The 18226-nt window shown below is 47.5% G+C and overlaps 1 protein-coding gene across 1 annotated transcript; it reads right to left on the bottom strand.

The window, feature by feature from the left end:
* Positions 1-954: 954 nt before the first annotated feature.
* On the bottom strand, positions 955-17809 carry Ctns (cystinosin, lysosomal cystine transporter). Its single transcript, XM_051180053.1, has 12 exons — positions 17734-17809; positions 16016-16095; positions 12105-12183; positions 10708-10792; positions 6730-6833; positions 6464-6595; positions 5747-5846; positions 5541-5660; positions 4108-4278; positions 2508-2625; positions 2224-2338; positions 955-1890 (listed from the first exon to the last, which is right to left on the bottom strand). Exons 2-12 carry the CDS (start codon positions 16086-16088, stop codon positions 1773-1775), a joined length of 1215 nt encoding a protein of 404 aa, XP_051036010.1. The 5' UTR covers positions 16089-16095; positions 17734-17809; the 3' UTR covers positions 955-1772.
* Positions 17810-18226: the final 417 nt, after the last annotated feature.

The raw sequence follows: 18226 nt of genomic DNA, 5'->3' as shown, positions 1-18226 counted from the left end.
CTAGGGGCAGGTATCTTGGAGGGTGGCTAGCCTGCCCCTTGATGTTCTAGGAAAAAGTACAACTCCTAGGCTTACTTGCTTGGAAAATATATTTCTGTCGGTACCATAGAAGCCTCACTGTGGTGTGCAGATACCACATTTGTAGAAATGCCTGGAAGCACGTTCACTGTAGTTGTGGGAAGTCTGCAGAGTATTTTCTTGTGTCACTGTGAAACCCTCATCTGCCTCTTGTGTAGCCCAGCTTCAGTTCCCGCTTGAGAGGAGCCTCACAGGCACTTGGGTTTATGGGGAAAAACCCAGATGTTTACAGGGGCAGGCTGATTAGATGGTAAGCTGGGAACTCTAGGCAGAACATGTAAAGGAAAGCCCAGAAGGTTGGAGATGTTGGTCAGCCATAGAGCACTTGTCTAACATGCTCAGGGTCCTGGGTTTGAGTTATAACACTCTGTCCTAAAGGAAAAGTCCAGAATTTTAAAATCTGTTTTTAAAGTGTAGCACACTTTCCTCCTACATAGCTGACATTACAGGTATACTATGTCCAGCCCAATAACACATTAAAAAAAAAATCAACAGGTGAGCTATGGGCTTGACCAGGCTGCAAGCCTGACTCTAGGAAACAGGACTTTGGAGATGTTTCAGCCTACAGAGTAAGATCACCACCTCTGCTTCATGCCCTACCCTGAACCTTCCAACCCCTGCTCACATCCACAGCCTGAACATGCTGATGGGACCTTGGTACTGGCAGATACTGGAACAAACCTACCTGGCTCTGGCATCTTGAACCTGAGAGGGCTTCTCTGATCCAGTGTGGGTCAACATGTAGCCACCTCAAGTCAATGTACTCCACAACCCTATGCATTTCTTCACACAAGTAAGCAAGGTCCTCTAAGCCCCAAGGACTTGGTTCCAAAGGTCAATATAACTGCTTTCTGCATCTAGTAAGTGTTCTAAGTGTACAGATAGTAAACAAGCCACCTTTTAATTAAGGACACATGCTCCACCAAAATGAAACCAGACAAGAAAAAAAAATACAAGAATGAGAAATACAAGGGCCCCTCAATATTAGTCTTGTAGAAAGCACAAAGAGGAGATTGGTAAACTCAAGGCACACCCTCGTTCCTTCCCCCATCTGGCATAGGAAGAATAACTTGGGACCAGAAGGAAGGAGGTTTGGTATCAGGGTGGGGCTCATAAGCATCATAGGAGGTGAGTTCCTGCTCTTCTCAACAGCTAAGAAATTGGAGTTCTAGTTTGGGGCAGGTTGGTGGTGGGGAGGCCTGTCCTCTCCTCCCCTCCAGAGGAGCAACTCTTACTGCTTGGTTGACTCTAAGGCACAGGCTGGTACTAGGAGTAGTGGGGGTCAGGTACTCAGATGGAGCTCCATCTGACTCAGAAAGAGGGCAAAAGAAAAAAAAGCCATTTCAAAATATCCCTCAGAGGTTAAAAAATCAAAACGTTACTGTGATATCTGTCTTTGTATGTAACGATCCAGAGGGTGGTAGGTGGGGCTCACTTCATGATGAACTGGCAGGCACCTCAGGGATCAGAAATACACATTACCAGGTACCAGCCTGGGCCACATGTTCTACAGTTACTGGAGCATTATCAGAAATGTGGCCTCCAGAGAAAGGGTCCCAGAACCTCACCCCCATAGTCCTCTCCCCTCCACCACAAGCATCAGCACCTTCAAGTCCATTGGCCACAGCACACCTGGCTGCTTGGTCCCTGTGGACGAAGTGGTGGAAGCACCCTTGGCTCTCACAGCTGCAAAGTTAGCCCTTCAAGCCGCTCCCAGAAATACTGGTGGTTTGGGGCAAGGCCATCGGCTGCAAACTTGGTGCCCAGTTCTGTCTGGGATGGCTGTCGGAACCTGTGTGTGCTGCCTGCAGCCTTAAAGAAAAGAGATGCCATATCAAGATGCAGGAGGATTGGGTGCCTCCCAGCAAGGGGCTGGAACTTTGGGTTGGGAGAGACCACTTCAAGTCTGGCTTTCAGTCTCAGAGCAGAGTCAGGTGTCTGTCCCAGAGAGTCCTCTGTGGCTGAGGAGGGGCCAGGATTTAAGGCATTTGGCGCATGAGGAAGAGAGTGCTTCTCTGTCAGTATACTGTACCAGCCCTGTACACCAGCTGCTTCTCTGGCCTTTGCTGGACAAACCTTTCCTACCAGGGCCCAGGCCTTGGCTGCTTATACTGGGTTTCTGGGTTCTAGTTCAGCTGGTCGTACCCCGGTTTCTTTCTGTACAAACAGAAGTGCTGGATGAAGAAGACAACATCAAAGAAGATGGTGAAGACGCCGAGTCCGAACTTGGTTGGGTCTCCGAAGATCAACGTCCATTGGTCTGTTAAATAGCCAGAGGGGACAGAGTCTGTTTTTAGGCTGGTATCGTCTACAGTAGGTAGATGTGTGGGGATGTGAGGACCCCCATTTGCCCAGGAAATCGTACAAGCTAGGAAGCCCCTTTCTCCTGTGCTTCATCTGTTGGGTAGAAGCAGCTTTGGCAGACTCACCGTTATTGTAAGACTGGAGGAACATCTGGAGGAGGCTGAAGCTGCCCCCTGTGAAGTCCAGGAGCACACCGCCAATGCTCCAGCCCTCCGTGCTTTTGTAGTAAAAGTTCATGTAGGCCTGGGGAGGGACAATGCCTTGTGACTGCTACTCCAAATATAATCTGCTGATTCTTCCCACTCATGTACTAAGCTCAGGGCTCCAAGGAACACAATGACCTCTGGGCTTTGACAAATTGGAGCCAGGAAAACAATCTGCATGCAGGGCAAGTGAAACCTCTCTCTTCCTTGGCCCTTCCACACCTTTAGACTTCAGTGGGGTGGGGGTGGGGAGTGCTGCCTAGGTTTTCAACCACTCAGAGTAGACACAGAGCTCTGATTTTTATTTTTAAATCAGTGTCTCCCTATGTAGCTTAGGCTGGCCCTGAACTCATGATCCTTCTGCCTCAGCTTCCCAGGTACTCCACATACTAGGATTATAGGTATGTACCAGTATGTCTGACTGTGACTCTTGATTCTTCACAGCTCCAGTGATTCTGCCCCGATCTCAGCCCGGACTCCACACTACTTAGGAATGTGGCTGGGAGTCAGACTTTCTGCTCCAGCTCTGGATTTGGGGTGACCTTGGGGTGACCTTGAGTCCTTTAGTTCTTCTACCCATACAGTGGCCCAGCTGCTACCTCTTGGGCATTCCCCTCTTCCTGCTGCCCTAGCCAGAGGTATCACCTCCTTTCCTACCACCCAGGAGGGAGCTCTTGGCCTTGTTGGTGGTTTTCTGGTTCCCATCCTGATCTTTCTCATTCGATCCCATACTTGGCCTTCCCTCTCTAGTTCCAGCCTTAATTAAGCCATACCACAGAGTTTGGTCCCTCCATGCAAATTCCCTGGGACCTGGCTCTAGCTACTCAGTTTCTAGATTCTCTACATTGCTCAGCAGCTAGGTCTCCATGCAGGCTGCCCAGGCCTGAAACAGCACTCTCCATAGTCTACAGAACTCTGCTTTTCCCCTCAGGGTCTACCCCTGCTTGTAGCCAAATGTTGTATCTCTAGCCCAAAGGATACAAGACTCAGCACTGAGCTTCTTTGTTGGGGAGAAGTTCAAGGTGGCTCTAGAACTCATATGTGGATGTCATTTCTTTACATCAGGCTCTAGCCTGGGGCCACCATGCTTGTCAGGGGTGGTGTGTTTGAGGCTAAGCCCCAGGACCTTGTCTGGACTATAAGAACTAGGGAGGGGGGCATGCTGAGGGACCTCCTTGGAGAACATTTCTGCAAAGGGGAAGGCCCCAGTGGTCATCTCCCGCCTCTCTCTGGTCTTTTCTGATTCCCCACCATTGGTCCTTAGGATGCCTATTGTGTTAGGCAGTCAAGAGAGAGAAATCCAAAGTTATTAGGAAAGACAGTGAGTCTGGCTCCAGGAACTAGGCAGGCAGTGGGAACCACTGGTGTTTTGCCATTCTGGGTTTACTGGCTTCTATTATAGCTTTCTATCCTTATTTCCTTAGCTTGGTAAAAGCTGTCCCATGAGAGCAGGACCTGGGCTCAGTACCTCTTGCAACTCATACTACCAGCCATATAGAAATGCAGGAAGGCTGTGGAGTACCTGTGGAAAATACTTGATTAGCGTGACGGCGAGCTTGATGTAGGAGAAGCAGAAGAGGAACTGTAGCCATGTGGTCACACCGACTGCAGCCACAATCATGGTGACTAACACAAAGAGCCACGCGAGTACCAGGAAGCCAATGGAGGGCCATGACACGTGCTGGTTGCCTCGCTGAGGATGAGACAAGGGTAGGGTTGTAGATGTGAACACAAAGGTTGCTTAGTGGTTTCAGGAAGGAATGGCTTTGGACAGGTGTACAGGAAGGCAGGACTGGGAGCAGAATCCTGGCCTTGGTATATCCTGTGTAAAGAGGAGGCTAGGTGCACTAGGGATATGTCTGCACAAGGCCAGGGTAGGAGACCAAATCCAGAGGTTATTGGTTTCTATCTGGGTGTGAGTAAATCAAACCTGGGCTGGGATAAGGTGTGAGTCTCTAGCACCAGCTCCATCCTCTTACAGTCAAGCTCTCCTGTTCTATCCATGTTGAATCCTCCAGCCCCTGCTGACCAAGTTCCAACTTCGCAGATCTGGATATCTCAGAGCTTATTTGGAGGGAGCAAATAGTGCAGGGGCACAAACCCTGATGCAGGAGGCACAAAACCTCACCTAGCCCTGCTGTCAGATCATTCCATGATATGGATGAAACCCGGGGACCTTGGGATCTGTCTCCCACTATGGCTTTTCTCTAGACATGGCCCCAAAGTGAGGCCCCTTCAGCAGAGTGTCATAGCAAAAAAAAAGCAAGGAGCTTTGTGAGTCACATAGTCCCCACTGGTTTTGTGAGGAGGTAGCACGTTATGGAGAGGTGATGGTAAGGCTGTCACATCGGGGCACTCATATGGAACACTGGGACTCTTAATGTTTTTTGTTTGTTTGATTTTGTTTTTTGAGACAGGATTTCTCTGTGTGGTCTTGGAGCCTGTCCTGGAATTGGCTCTGTGGCCAGGCTCACAGAGATCTGCCTGCCTCTGCCTCCCGAGTGCTGGGATTAAAGGCAGTGTGATACTACCAAGACACCACAGCCTGACTAACGTAACACATGCTTTCATCCTATGCTGAGACCCCCACATAGCTTTTCAGCAACAGAGCTGAATCCAGGTCCCTCCTGCCCTCCCAGAAGCTGCCTCCACACTGGTACTCCTAACCCTGGCCATTCCCATCTCCTCACAGTTTCCCTCACACATCATGGTGAATGACCTTGCCTTCTCCTTTACCAAGAACCTTACTCAAACTTGGCTCATGAAAACACTATTTTCCTGATCTACTCCCTCAGTTAAACCAGGGACAGGATAGGAAAATCCACCCCCATCCACTCAGCCATAGAAGGCGGGGGGCCATCATGTCACCATCCCTTCAGGGCATGTGGGAAGAGTGGGGTGGGGGATGGCTCAGGACACCAGTAGCAGGCCAGGTCACCAGATGTCATCGCTTACCTCATACAGGCAGCACTGCAGGATGACGATCAGGGTGAGGGCAACAGCATGCAGGCTGAAGAAGACATCATTGATCTCAACAGGGTTCACACCGTTGGGGTGTTTGAGGAGAAACTGCTCCTGTTGGGGGGGCGAGGAGAAGCTGAGAGGAGGGGCCCAGTCACCCAGGAGCTTGGACGGGCTGTAGGGAGTGAGCAGTGCTGTACCTGGATGTAGGGCACCCACAAAAGGCCAATGTTGAAAACGCTGTAGGCCACAAAGCCTGTCAAGTTCAGGGCTAAGAAGTCAAAGCTGAGACCGATGACACTGCAGAGGGGCAGAGGGGAAGAAAAGGTAAGTCAGGGGCAGGGTGGGGAACTCCTGGGACGGGAGAGGACATAGCTCCTGGAGCATGGGAAAGGAGGCCTCAGCACCATCCTTAGAGGCCTCTCCATTACCATGGCTGATACCATCCAATTGGCCCTCTCGAGAGCCAATCCCCTGCTCCCCTTCCACACTCCAGAGGTTTCTCCTGGAGGCCTTCAGGGGAGAGACAGCACCCACTTCCCTGGCTCACTGCTTGGCAGTCTCCTGAGACCCACATGATAGTATGAAGTCAGGGGAACTATGTCCTTCAGCCCAGGCTTACTTTTATTTTATCTTTCAAATCAAAAGAGCTTATTCTCTGGGGCTAAAGGCTGCATGACATGATGCCCAGCCTTCCAGAGCCAAGGAGCTTCAGGGCAGACTTCCCCCTAGCCAGCCTATTTTTGGTTTAGTTGTGAAGCTCCATGTCATTGCTTCCATAGGGAAGGGCTGATTGGGAAGGAGCCATAGCTAGCAGGGGAAACCCACCCTACTAGCAGGCAGACACAAGTGTAGAGGGTTAACTTCCTGCAGCCCTACAAAGGTCTGCAGGGACAGTATTAAGCTGGGCAAGTTACCTTTTCCTCCTCCAGTTCTGGATCACCTGTGGGTAGAAGGAGACGGACCAGGCCATGAAGTAGATCCAGCCAATCACCTGGTTTATGATGCTAATGATTCTGCTGTGTATCACCAAGAACCGGATCCTAGGGCTAGAAAGGGATTTGGGGTCAGGATGTATCAAGGTGAAGCTTCTGGAGGAAGCCCTGATGCCCATCTTGTCCATGGCCACCCTTCCTGCTATTTGAGGCCCAGGGGTGGGGGTGGGGGGCGGACGCCAGCCTACCAGGTCTGGTTAGAATGATTTCCATGTAGATAAACAGTCACTTGTCCAACATTTTGAGAAGTCACTTGAAAAGAGGCATTCTTCTCTCCGACAGGCACTATGACCTGTTAGGAAGACTGAATTTGATCTGCGGCCATGTATAGTTAACGGGGTCTGGCTCCAGGCCATGAACTAGGGAATGGATGCAGGGCATATCATACTTGGTTCTGCTTTCTGAGAACTTACTAACCAGGTACAGGAAACATTGGGCTAGCCAACTTGAACCCTACCCTGCCACTTTTCCATCTAGCTTTCTGAACAGAACCATAGGCTGGTCCTTAGCCCTCCCTGGCTAACCACCAAAGGAGTGTAGGGTAGCTTTGGTCCTCTCATTAGCCACGCGATCCCAGTCTACTCATCTGTACATGGGGCTAACACCAGTGCCTACCTTGTAGGGTTGCTCTGGATGATACGATGTCCCTAAAGCTTAGAGTGCAGAGCTGGGCACGTGGCAGGCTGGGAGTACTTCCTATCATGACTGAACTGTGAGAGCAGTATCATTTCTATCACTGTGATGCTCAGTGACACTCATGAAGGATGTTTCCCCATGCCCCACATCACTGCCACACAGCAAAGCAGAAGTAAGTGAAAAATAGATATCAACTTGATATTTATCCACAGCCCTGTTCCTGGAAGATGGGCTTGGAGCCTGCCTGTGCATCTGACTTTTTTGTTTTTGTTTTTTGTCATCTTTCTGCCACATTGAAATCCCCTAGAGAAGTAGGGAGCTGATGGCATCCTTATGAAACTAAACTGTCTTACTTTCCCTTATAATACCCTAGTTCCCACCCTCAACCTATGTTGTAAGTACAACATGGATATAGCTCTTATTCTGGTTTTCTAAGACAGAGTCTTACTGTGTAGCTCTGCCTGGCCTGCAACTCACTATGTAGCCCCAGATGGCCTCAAACTCAGAAACCCCCCTGCTTCAGTCTCTTGAGTGCTGGGATTACAGACATAAGCCATCACACCTGGTTCCTCCCCTATCAGGGTTTTGCTAACACAGCACAATCTGGCCTAGACTTTGAGATCACCCTGCTTTTAGCTCCCAAGAGAAGGGCTGCAGCGCTAGCAGGGGCTTTTTACTGAAGACTTGAGGCCCTGCCAGGTGAATGCCAGCAGTTTTATACTTTCTTCTATTGCTTTTAATACCCACAGTGTGGTCCAGGAGACATGATGAACCCTGTGCCTATAAATGAGGAAACCAGGCTGGCTGAAGTTCCTGACCCAACACTTCCAGGCTGAATTCCTAGACCACCTGACTTCCAGGTTCTAACCACTAACTTCTTATACCACAGGTACAGGACAGGAATGCAAGGGGCCAATGATGTAGGAGCCTCAGAAGGTGGGTTCAGGTATTCATAAAGACCATCTTCCAAAAATGGTTTGGTTTTGACTCCCACTGCTAATAATAATAATAAACAAACAAAACAAAACAAAAAACCTGATCTAAAATACATACACAGAAAAGTACATGCACCAAGCTTGACGAAGCATCATCTCTACACACCACATATGTTCAGCCTCCAGATCAAGCGATGAGAATTTTCAACACCCCAGAAGCTCCATTCTGCTCCCCAATCTCAGTTTCGAAACTGAGGATAACTATGGGCCTGACACCATGGATTCATTGTTTTTGTTTTTGTTTTTTTTTTTTTAATTCAAGGAACCCCAAAGCCCATTTTGTGTGTTGGGCTTCTTTTGCCCAACATTCTTCACTTTATTTTTACAAGAGGATACTTTTACTTTGATGTCTACATCTAAACTAAACAGATTAGTATCTGTTCCTTTGTCTACATGTGACCTGCAGATCAAACAAAGCTTAGAGGCCTTGCACCAGACTTGCTGTTAGGACTGTCTTTCACTGGCCTCTGTCTGCAGGCCCCGTGTGTGTGTGTGTGTGTGTGTGTGTGTGTGTGTGTGTGTGTGTGTGTGTGTGTGTGTGTGTGTGTTTGACTGTGTATTGATTAATACTGTACAATGCTACCCATGGAGATAAGGATGTAAGAGCCACCTCTGACAGAGCGTCTCTTTTGTGGGACACTCTGAATGCCCCTCATTGCTGTTTGCTTGGTGAGGAGCTCAGAATTGGTTTGTAGCCCATTTCCACAATCACCCCAGGGTCTTTTGAACATCAAAGTTGTCCCTGCATTTTTTTTCTCGTGGCCCCTCCTCACCTTTGTTATTATGATGGACAAATAAAAATTGTATATGATAAAGTGTGATGCTTTACTATAGGTATTAATCGCAATATTGTTAAATTAAGCTAATTAACATATCCACTACCTTACTTCCTTAACATTCTTTTGTTGGGGGGGTGGGAACATTAAAGATCTAGTCTCTTAGCAGTTTTCAAGTATAGTCACATGTCCTTTAACATCAGGATTTAATTTAAGAAATTAGGCAATTTCATAGTCATGTGAACACTGTAATAGTATGTATACAAATAAAGGTGGTTATGACACCATTGGGCAACATAACATTAGGAACCACTGTCCTATGTATGGTACTTCCTCAACCAGATACTATTATTTGATACATAATTTACTACATTGTTAATAATAGTCACTATGACCTTCAGATTTAGTCATTCTGACTGTGGGACTGACTGGCATTAAGCTTTTTTTTCTTTTCTTTCAGTACTGGGGACTGAACCAGTGCCTCCTGCATGTTACCAAATGCTCCATAATGCTCCATAACTGAGTTTTTTTTTTTTTTTTTTTTTTTTTTTTTTTTTTGGAGACAGGCTCTTTCTAGGTAGTTGTGGCTGTCCTAGAACTTGCAATGGAAATCAGGCTAGCCTCAAACTCCCAGAGATCTGTTTGTCTCTATCTCCCAAGTGCTGGAATCAAGGTATGTGCCATCACGTCCAGCTGTACCACTCCGTTTTAACTACAGCTTTTTATTTCCTCATGTTTCATTTTGGGACAGGTATTACTGTTTTCCCAGGCTGGCTATGAAGTTGTTCTGTAGCTCAGGCAGGCCTTGAACTTGTGATCCTCCTGCCTCAGTCTCTTAGATAGCTGAGATTATAGGCCCACAATTTGCTTGTTTTTTTTTTTTTTTTGAGTTTGTTTGGAGTTGCTGCTTCCCTTTTGAAGTCTTTTATCTAGCCGAATGACAACTGATTCATACAATTGGCAAGGTAGAAGCAGGAAAATAGAACATGAAAACTATGGATGCTCATTATTGTTACACCAGAAAGCCTTAGAGACAGAGTTCTGGATGGACACCCAGCCACCAACAATGTCTCAGAATGGTGCTTCACAAACCATCCTCAGACTCTGTTAACAGTAGGTCTGGGATAGGGCCAGAGATTCTATAGAAACACAAATTACAAAGTCAGTCTAGTCTCTCTCTCTCTTTCACACACACACACTTTCTCTTTTTTCTTCCTTCCTTTGCATGTGTGTGTGTGTTTGTTTGTGTGTGCACGTGTGTATGGGTGTATGGTGGTAGCAGGGAGTGAACCTGAAGCATCATGTATGCTAGGTAAACATTCTATACATCGCGAACCCCATTTCCTAAAATGTTTTAGAGCAAGGCCGATACTTCCCATCCAAAGATGTGGTAGGGCCTTAAAGTACCTTTAGAACTTCTCCATTCTCAGAACCACCTTTGCCTCAGGCTTTTTTTTTTTTTTGGGCACCTGCCTGTGCACCATACCTTATTATTATTAGCCCCAGTTAGGCTGTAGGAGTGAAGCCCTGGAAGCTAAGCTGTTCATCCTGACTTGTCTTCATATTGTGAATCCTTTTACTCAAACTACACAGCAGAAAACATCCTTAAAGAGACCAGCAAAGCCCAACTGTATATCTCTAGGATGGAACGCAGAGGGTGGAGGAGCGGGAGCTAGGTGACTTTTCCCCACAAGCTCCAAACTAAAATGTGTTCCGATGCCTAGCATCTCCTTAAGCATTAGCAAGGTCTGTTACTTACTTCATCAGGAAGCTCCAGAATAGTAAGATTTTTTGAATGAAACGTGATTTCAAAAGTGATCACCAAGGTTGAATTCAATGGATGCCTAGGAGGATAAGAGTTTGGTTATTGTTGGGAGATTGGACCCTGTAAGATATCCATCAACCCTCTGGATTTTACACAGGCTTTCCTTTATCTGGAACTCAGGATCAGGAAGGGCAGTGTGCTCAGACTGTACACATACCCCAGATCAAGAAATGAGCATTTCCAAAATCCCAGAAGCCCTGTTGTTCTCCCCTCTAGTTTCCTGACCAGAAGAATAACCATTGGCTGATATCACTGATTTTATATTTTATACACAAAGAATCTGACAGCCCAGAGATTTTTTGTTTGACTTCTTTTCCATGATATTATGCTTTCCTCTCATTTATTTCTATAAGAGATTAATACCTTTTCCTAGATATTTGCCCTCAAACTCAGAGAGATAAGAGGTGGAAGGAACCATGTTCCTGCTTTATCAGGAGACTAGATGTTCCTTTTGGATAGGATGAGAACACAAGAAGGTGGAATTCTGGCTGTGACTAATGGGGGCAAATAGAGGGGACAGGCCAATGGCTCTCTGCCCCAGTGGGAAAGGCTCCTTGGGTAGGGCTCGGATCTGAGCAGGGTGTGGTGTGAAGGTCAGTGGGGACTGTGTGAGGTGAAGCCCTTTGGAAGCAATTCATGGGAGCTTCAAATGTGGCAAGCCATTTAAGGATTCCAGAGAGGGGAGATAACCTGGATGGTTTACATGATGTGGGTATGAAGGTACAGAGGACAGAGCAGCAGGCTTGTGAGGAGGCCTGGGGACCAAAGCTTTGGTTTGAGATCAGACTTTGAAGGGCAGGCAGGGAGTAAAGGGCATTATCTCAGCTGGGAGCCATAGGCGTGGTAAAGCCACAGAGCTAGAGGACTATCTTCTGGCAGAGGGGGAACCAGGTCAGGACCTTCATGCCAAACCTGTAGGTGTCTTTAAGGAAGACTCTTAGACAAAGGCAAAGTGTGAGCAGGACATGTGGGAATCCTTGATACTGTCACTTCTGCTTTGGCAAATGACCACAGTTGTGCTGTGTTGCTCAGTGGTTTAGTTCCTTGCCCCTTGAATTTTAGGGCTCTGCTCAAATATTTACTCTTAAAAAGGGCCTTGAAGTCTGGCATCACCCGTGACCACCACTCTTCTTGCTAGAGGAAAACACTCATGTTTCTAGGGAAAAGTGGAGATAAGGACTCTGTGGGTGATGTGGGGACCCTGCTCTGCAGTCCTTGGCTTGCACCATTCTTTTTATGTCCTACAACAAAGAGGCAAGAGCATCACATTGGAAATTCATGCAGACTGTGCCAGAGTGGGGCTGGGGACAGAACTGGGCCTAAGAACTTACCCAAGGGTGATGCTGACGTTGGTTGAACTGCCATTTTCCAGCTTCACAGTGGGAGGAACAGTGAGATTGACAGTTGACTCTGGAAAGACCCAAGCCAATGACATGAGTCACCGGGGCAGAGAGCTCAGCCCACAAGGAGGGGTGGGCACCAGACTCCTGCCATCTGAACTCATGAGCCCTGACCCACTGATAGTCCTGCTTAGTCTGTGTACTTCCAGACTTACATTAGGCTCTTCCCATCTCTGCACCAGGGCCAGACTGCCACATGGTTTAGAGCAGGAAGTGCTGGGACTTCCTTCTCCTCTGCAGGCTAGCTGAGTTCCCCAGAAACAGTCTGGGAACTACAGAGCCCAAAAGTTATAAAAAAGAAATTCAAACCAACATTTGTGATTGTAAAGGGTGGACTGGAACCACCTCTGCAGATGGACAGCACAGGGGTCTCCTCTGAAAAACTGGTCTGTCTCATTCCTGGATTCTGAGACAGGCACAAGGCCTGGTCAACAGGCTTCTTTCCTGGCGTCATCGTGCTGAGGAGAAGGTAGATAAACAGTCCCCTGCGGTGAAGCAGGAAGCTGGCTTGGGTCTTAGAAAGTCATGTTTGGTTGAGGGTTAGGCTGTGAGTATAGCTCAGAGGTAGAATGTATGATTAGTAAGTATAAGATCCTGAATCCAATTTCTAGCATCAAAAAACAAAACAACGCTAGGCAGTGGTGCACACCTTTAATCCCAGCACTCAGGAGGCAGAGGCAGGCAGATGTCTGTGAGTTCAAGGCCAGCCTGGTCTACAGAGCGAGTTCAAAGACAGGCTCCAAAGTTACACAGAGAGAACCTGTCTCGAAAAACCAAAAACCAAACCAAACAAACAAGAAAACCAAGAGAAAAAGGGAAGATCATTTTGGGAGATCAAATAACCCAGCATACTGTGGTCACAGGGAATGGCTGGCTAGCTTGAGTTGTTCCTGTATTCTTTGGACAGCCCACCACCCCGCCACTGTGTTAAGCCTAGGTGTACTCAAAGTTTCATGGTATACCCGCCCATCTCAACTCCCTTACTTCCCAGGCTTCAACAAGAGGCACATCCTAGAAGCCATGATCAGGGATCCAGACTAAGAGAGGGAAGAGTATCTTAGGCAGCAGAGAAGTGTTCCATCTGGGGAAGTTGGCTCTCACAGGGGTAGAAGGTGCAGGTGTCTACCCAGAACCCTCCATGGCAGAAGACAAAGAACTAGGAGCTGTGTATTAGAGCAGATTGGAAAGAACTTGTGTTACCACTCCCAACTTCCTCAGTTGGTTCTCCCCTTGGCAGGTCCCCTGCATGGACACTTCCTGGGAGAGTCACCTTATCTCCCAAGGAACTCACACTTCTGGGCCTGGCTCTGCCACATCTGCCATGTATAAGTGCAGATGGTGGCTGTCCCCAACGCACAAATCTCCCAGATGTGATTCTTCATAGTTTACAGTTTCTAGTCCCCTTACCCGAGTGGATTCTTCAGGTCAGAACAGCTGCTGTGCACCCAGGGTCTTCAGGCTGTTTTGCCAACACTTTCCTTCCTGCTATGACAACTCTGTCCTGCCTGCTGGGCTGTCAGTCTGAGGCTCTGTTGTAGGCTTGCTCAGCTAAGGGAGTGCAGGGTTTACTTATCCCAGCCTGTGAAATTTTATTTACTGCTCAGGACTAGATCAGATAAGTAAGACCCAGAGCAAGCCACTGTTCAGGGCAGGCACATACATGTTGTTTGTATGTGTAGGCACTTAAAAGGATGTCATGGAGTTAGACTTTCTGTCTTTATATATCAAAGTAGGAAGATGGGAGCTTTCAAAGACCCAGATCAGAGAGTGTGTAAATCCTCCTCAGCACTACGGCAAACATTGGTGCCCAAGCAAATGAGATTCTAGGCTCTGAAGTCACATAGTTCCATCCTGGCTTTGACACTTGCTGGCTGCGTGACCCATAGAACTTCACTGTTGAGCCTCACCTGTAAAATGGGCTGAATAAGACCTAAATCACAGGTAAAATGCAGAATGATTAGCAGTATGTTTCTACTTTCTGCATGGTCTCAATCCTAAACTGTGTTAGCTTCTACTACTTCCATCTCTTTACAACTGCAGGGCATTGTTAGGCTAAGATAGGAGGCAGCTGGGAAGAGCATGAGTCATGCAGAGACCACCTTGCTTCCTCCCCCCCCTCTTTTTTCACACTGGGGATTGGATGCAGGTCCTTGTACATGCAGCACAAGTGATCTCCACTGGGCTCCACATTTAGCTCTTCTTATGTTTTTACATTTTAACTTTGAGATAGGGTCTCAAGTTGTTCAAGCACCTTTTGATTAATTTTGTCCCATGACCTGTGTAGGCCTTATTATAGATGAGCCACTGCTATCAGCTGGGATCACCCTGCATCCTAACTCATCCCAGCCATCGCTGTTGGCATTTTATTTACACTACTCATCTTTCCCTCTAGTTCCTGAGTGCTAGGATGCAGGTATGGCACCATTTCTGTTGTTCTTGTCACCCCTATTTTATAATTATCACAATAGGCAGCAGGCATTTTCAGTCCTATTTTAAGTCAAAGAAACTCCCTCCAGGAGGAAAGGAGCCTTGTCCACATAGTTAGAAACGATCGAACAAGGATTCAAAGGTTGTTACCACTAGGCTGCACTGCCACAGACTCCACTCAGAGAAGTCAGAAGTGACACACTCTGGAGGCCTTCTGTTCTTGTGTCATCCTTGATGCGGACACCCCAAACAGAAGTCCAGCAGAATGAGGCTGAGAGCCAATCCAATTCCAGGTTCTCAATTTTGTGGTAGCTTCCATTGCTCCTTCATAGAGTGGGTCAGGAGAAAGAGACAAATGGAACGGAGGCCCTATTCCAGTCCCAGCTTTATCTGTGAAGCTTTCTACCCTGCCTGGGTCTCAGTTTACCCTTGGTGTAGTTGGAGTACTAGCAAGAATTTCCATTATCTCCTGCACACATGCATCCACAACCACATGCGCTCACTTCCCAGGGTTGACTCAGTAGGGCTGAAGTATGGCTGTGGCATCCCTCTGGAGAAAGGTGGCATGAGCAGGCCTCATGGTCTGAGCCCCCCCTCTGCCCAGCCTTTCCCCCCAGAGCTCCCTTCTCCATAAGGTGTAACTGCAAAGGAACATGAGCTGATCAGATGACCAGTTCTCTGGCCATAAAGATGTAGAGTGTGTGTGTAACTTTAGGGAATGTGTAGGATTTCTAGTGTTTGCCCCAGGCTTCTGGAAATTTTCAGGGACTTTAAGATACATTTGCTTTGGAGTAAAGACCTACCTAATGATTAAATTGGGCCTGGGCACTGTGAATACTAAACAAAGCTAGTCACAAAAGAAGGAGTTACATAAAGGTCTTAGATATTCCAAGGACGACAACTGCATTTGAAGGAGTCCACTGACAGGATGTGTAAACCCCACCAGTGTGATGCTTTCTGTGTGGCTCAGCATGCTGTAACCAACTCCACTCTTCTCTCTTCTCCAAGGGAAAGGTGGGGCCAGGTAGACTTGTCTTGCATCTGTGCTTGGGAGAACCAGGTACAAGGCCTTCTTAGTGTCTCCCAGGACCCATAACTCTCTTTGCAAGGTCCAGAGGGCCGAAGCACAGGGTATTCTTTACAGATACTATCTCAGCTTGGTAAGGCTCTGAGAGCCAGTCATACAGTCTGACTAAAGAACCAACGGTTACCTGTGCTGATATAGAGAAGGCAAGAGGGACCCCACAGTAAAAGGCCAATTACATTTGGGGACCATCTGGCTCTTTGTAAAATGTCTCTGAGTGGGAGGCTGACCATAGGTAGCCTGAACAGCACTAAACCTTTGGTGACAAAGAAGTTAACTCTTTCCACTATTTCCCTTTTTATAAAGCTGGGAAGTCACTCTTAAAACTTACCACATTTCTCTATGAACTTCAAGAGGAAAAGGGTCAAAATAGGCAGCCAATTCCTCATCATGTTCTTTGACATCTCAGAACTAGGAAAATAAAAACCAAACAAACAAGAGAGAGGCATGTTAAGGTTGAATTAGTTCAGCTGTTGGTGGTCAACATGTTACCTGAGCCATGGGGTGGGACAGTTCATAAAGGGCTTGTATTTCACAGGCTCTGTGACCTCTGACCTCACAGGCTTGGCATCTGGGGTCTGGAGACCCCAGAGAGGACTTATTTTTGTTTCATGTGATGGGCAAACCTGCTCAGAGCAGCTAAGTGGATTGTGCAAAAATCCTACTCTGAGGAAGTGAGCACAGACCCGTACCTTTGCTCAACTGCTCTCTTCAACCTAGTTAATGGAAAAACAAATACACAAATAAACAAACAAAAAACCAACGGAGTGTCAAACCAACGGAGGGTCATTAGCAGAGTGTTCTTTTCTTTAACTTTTTTTCTTCTTTAGTTTCACTGAAGCAGATACATACTATGAAATTCAAACACTCTGTCAGAAAAAAAAAAAAAAAAAAAAGTCCCGCAATACTAAAGGCTAAGACAGCAGGAAGGAAAACCCCAGAACAGATGGAAAAAGAATTGACAAGATAACCACAATGCTAAAATAATCAGATTGGTTAACCACACAAGTAGGCTTGTAAAAAGTTACAAGACAAAGAACTTGCCATGACCACCTTCTGGTGTGTGTATTCTAACCATCTTCCAGGCCCTAGTACTTTTAGGAGCCTCTACCATCCCCACTCAAGAGCAACCTGGAATCAAAGATCCCCTGCAGCAGCTTCCCTTTGTCAGGTGTCTGAGGTAGTCCTGATCTTGGTCCATAACCTGGAACTTCCTTAAAGGATAACGTAGTTTGGACAAGGAATATGCTCCCCAGAGACGGACTGTCTAGGTCTCAGGTTCCCATTTACTTAATGCATGACTTTGGAATACTTCTTTCTATGCTCCCTAATGGGGAAACAGGGACAGTGGTAACTGCATCACAGAATTAAAGTGAGGTGAAATTTAAGCCATGCATTCTCAAAGGGGGCTAAAATAGGCTCTCGGGGTCTGAAAACAATCTGTAATCACTGTTTGTGGCTCCCCCAAAGGCCACAATATAAAAATAGAGCTTATCAGCCGTATTAAAATTTTTAAGGAGGTGGACTGATAAGATAAAAAAGTTGAGAAACAATGATGTAATGTTATTACTACTACCACCCAGGGCTTCCAGCTAGCTCTCACAAAGCATAAATGATTCTTTTCCTCAATATTATTAAAAAGACAAGACTCAGGTGTTCTCTCTACCTTTGGGCGAATCAGCAAGAGCTTCTGGAGCGGTCCTGTCAGCGGTCCTAACCACCCCCCCCCCCACCAAAGCCACCATCACATTCCCAAGCCATATTCAGAGGGCACCAGAGGATGCAAGCAAGGGGTTCCAATTGTATTCGAATAGTGCCACCAACCCTGGCTGGCAGCTGGTATCATTGCTTTGGCTCACTAATACCCTGGCCCTTCAATCTGGGGTTGTTCAGGCCTGAGGGTTGGAGCCAGAGGATAGAAACCCAGGCGCTGCTGAATGAGGCTGGATTCGCGGCAGACTGCCCCCCTGGTGCCGGGCTGTTGTCTGCTGGGGTCGGTGGTGTCCTATCGGGAAAAGGGGAGGCTGTCCAGACCGCGATCATTCTCACCTGACAGCCTTCAAGGCTCAGTGGACCGACCTCACCGAAAGCAGCAGTCTCCCGCCAGAAGCGCTTCAGAATGTTAGGGACTCCGTGGGCTCCGCTGACTTTGTGTGAAGGCGGGGCCAGCTGTCATCTGACCCGAACCACCTGACTTACGGAGCGGACAAATCCGCGCGAAGACCTCTGGAAGTTGTAGTTTTCACGAGTCATAGCCGGAAAAAGCTGAGTAGGGTTGACTTGGCAGAGACGGGGGCTTGGATGTGAGGGGGATGTAGTCACTTGTAAGGGCAGCAGGGCTCTCGGAGCCTCTATGGTCTCGGAGAAACCGGGTGCTTCTTGGTGAAGATTCTCGGACGCGTCCCACTATCGGGGAACCTCAGACCAAAAGGTCCCGCCTTCTGTCGCCTCTCCACCTATAGCCGGGGGTCACTGTGTGTGGGCGTCTGCCTTTGTCGACCAATAGGAAGACAAGAAGTCGCCATGTTGCGTGCGGCTAAAA

Source organism: Phodopus roborovskii, unplaced genomic scaffold (genome assembly GCF_943737965.1).
Source record: "Phodopus roborovskii unplaced genomic scaffold, PHOROB, whole genome shotgun sequence".
Taxonomy (NCBI): domain Eukaryota; kingdom Metazoa; phylum Chordata; class Mammalia; order Rodentia; family Cricetidae; genus Phodopus; species Phodopus roborovskii.
This window is presented reverse-complemented; position numbering and strand designations above follow the sequence as displayed.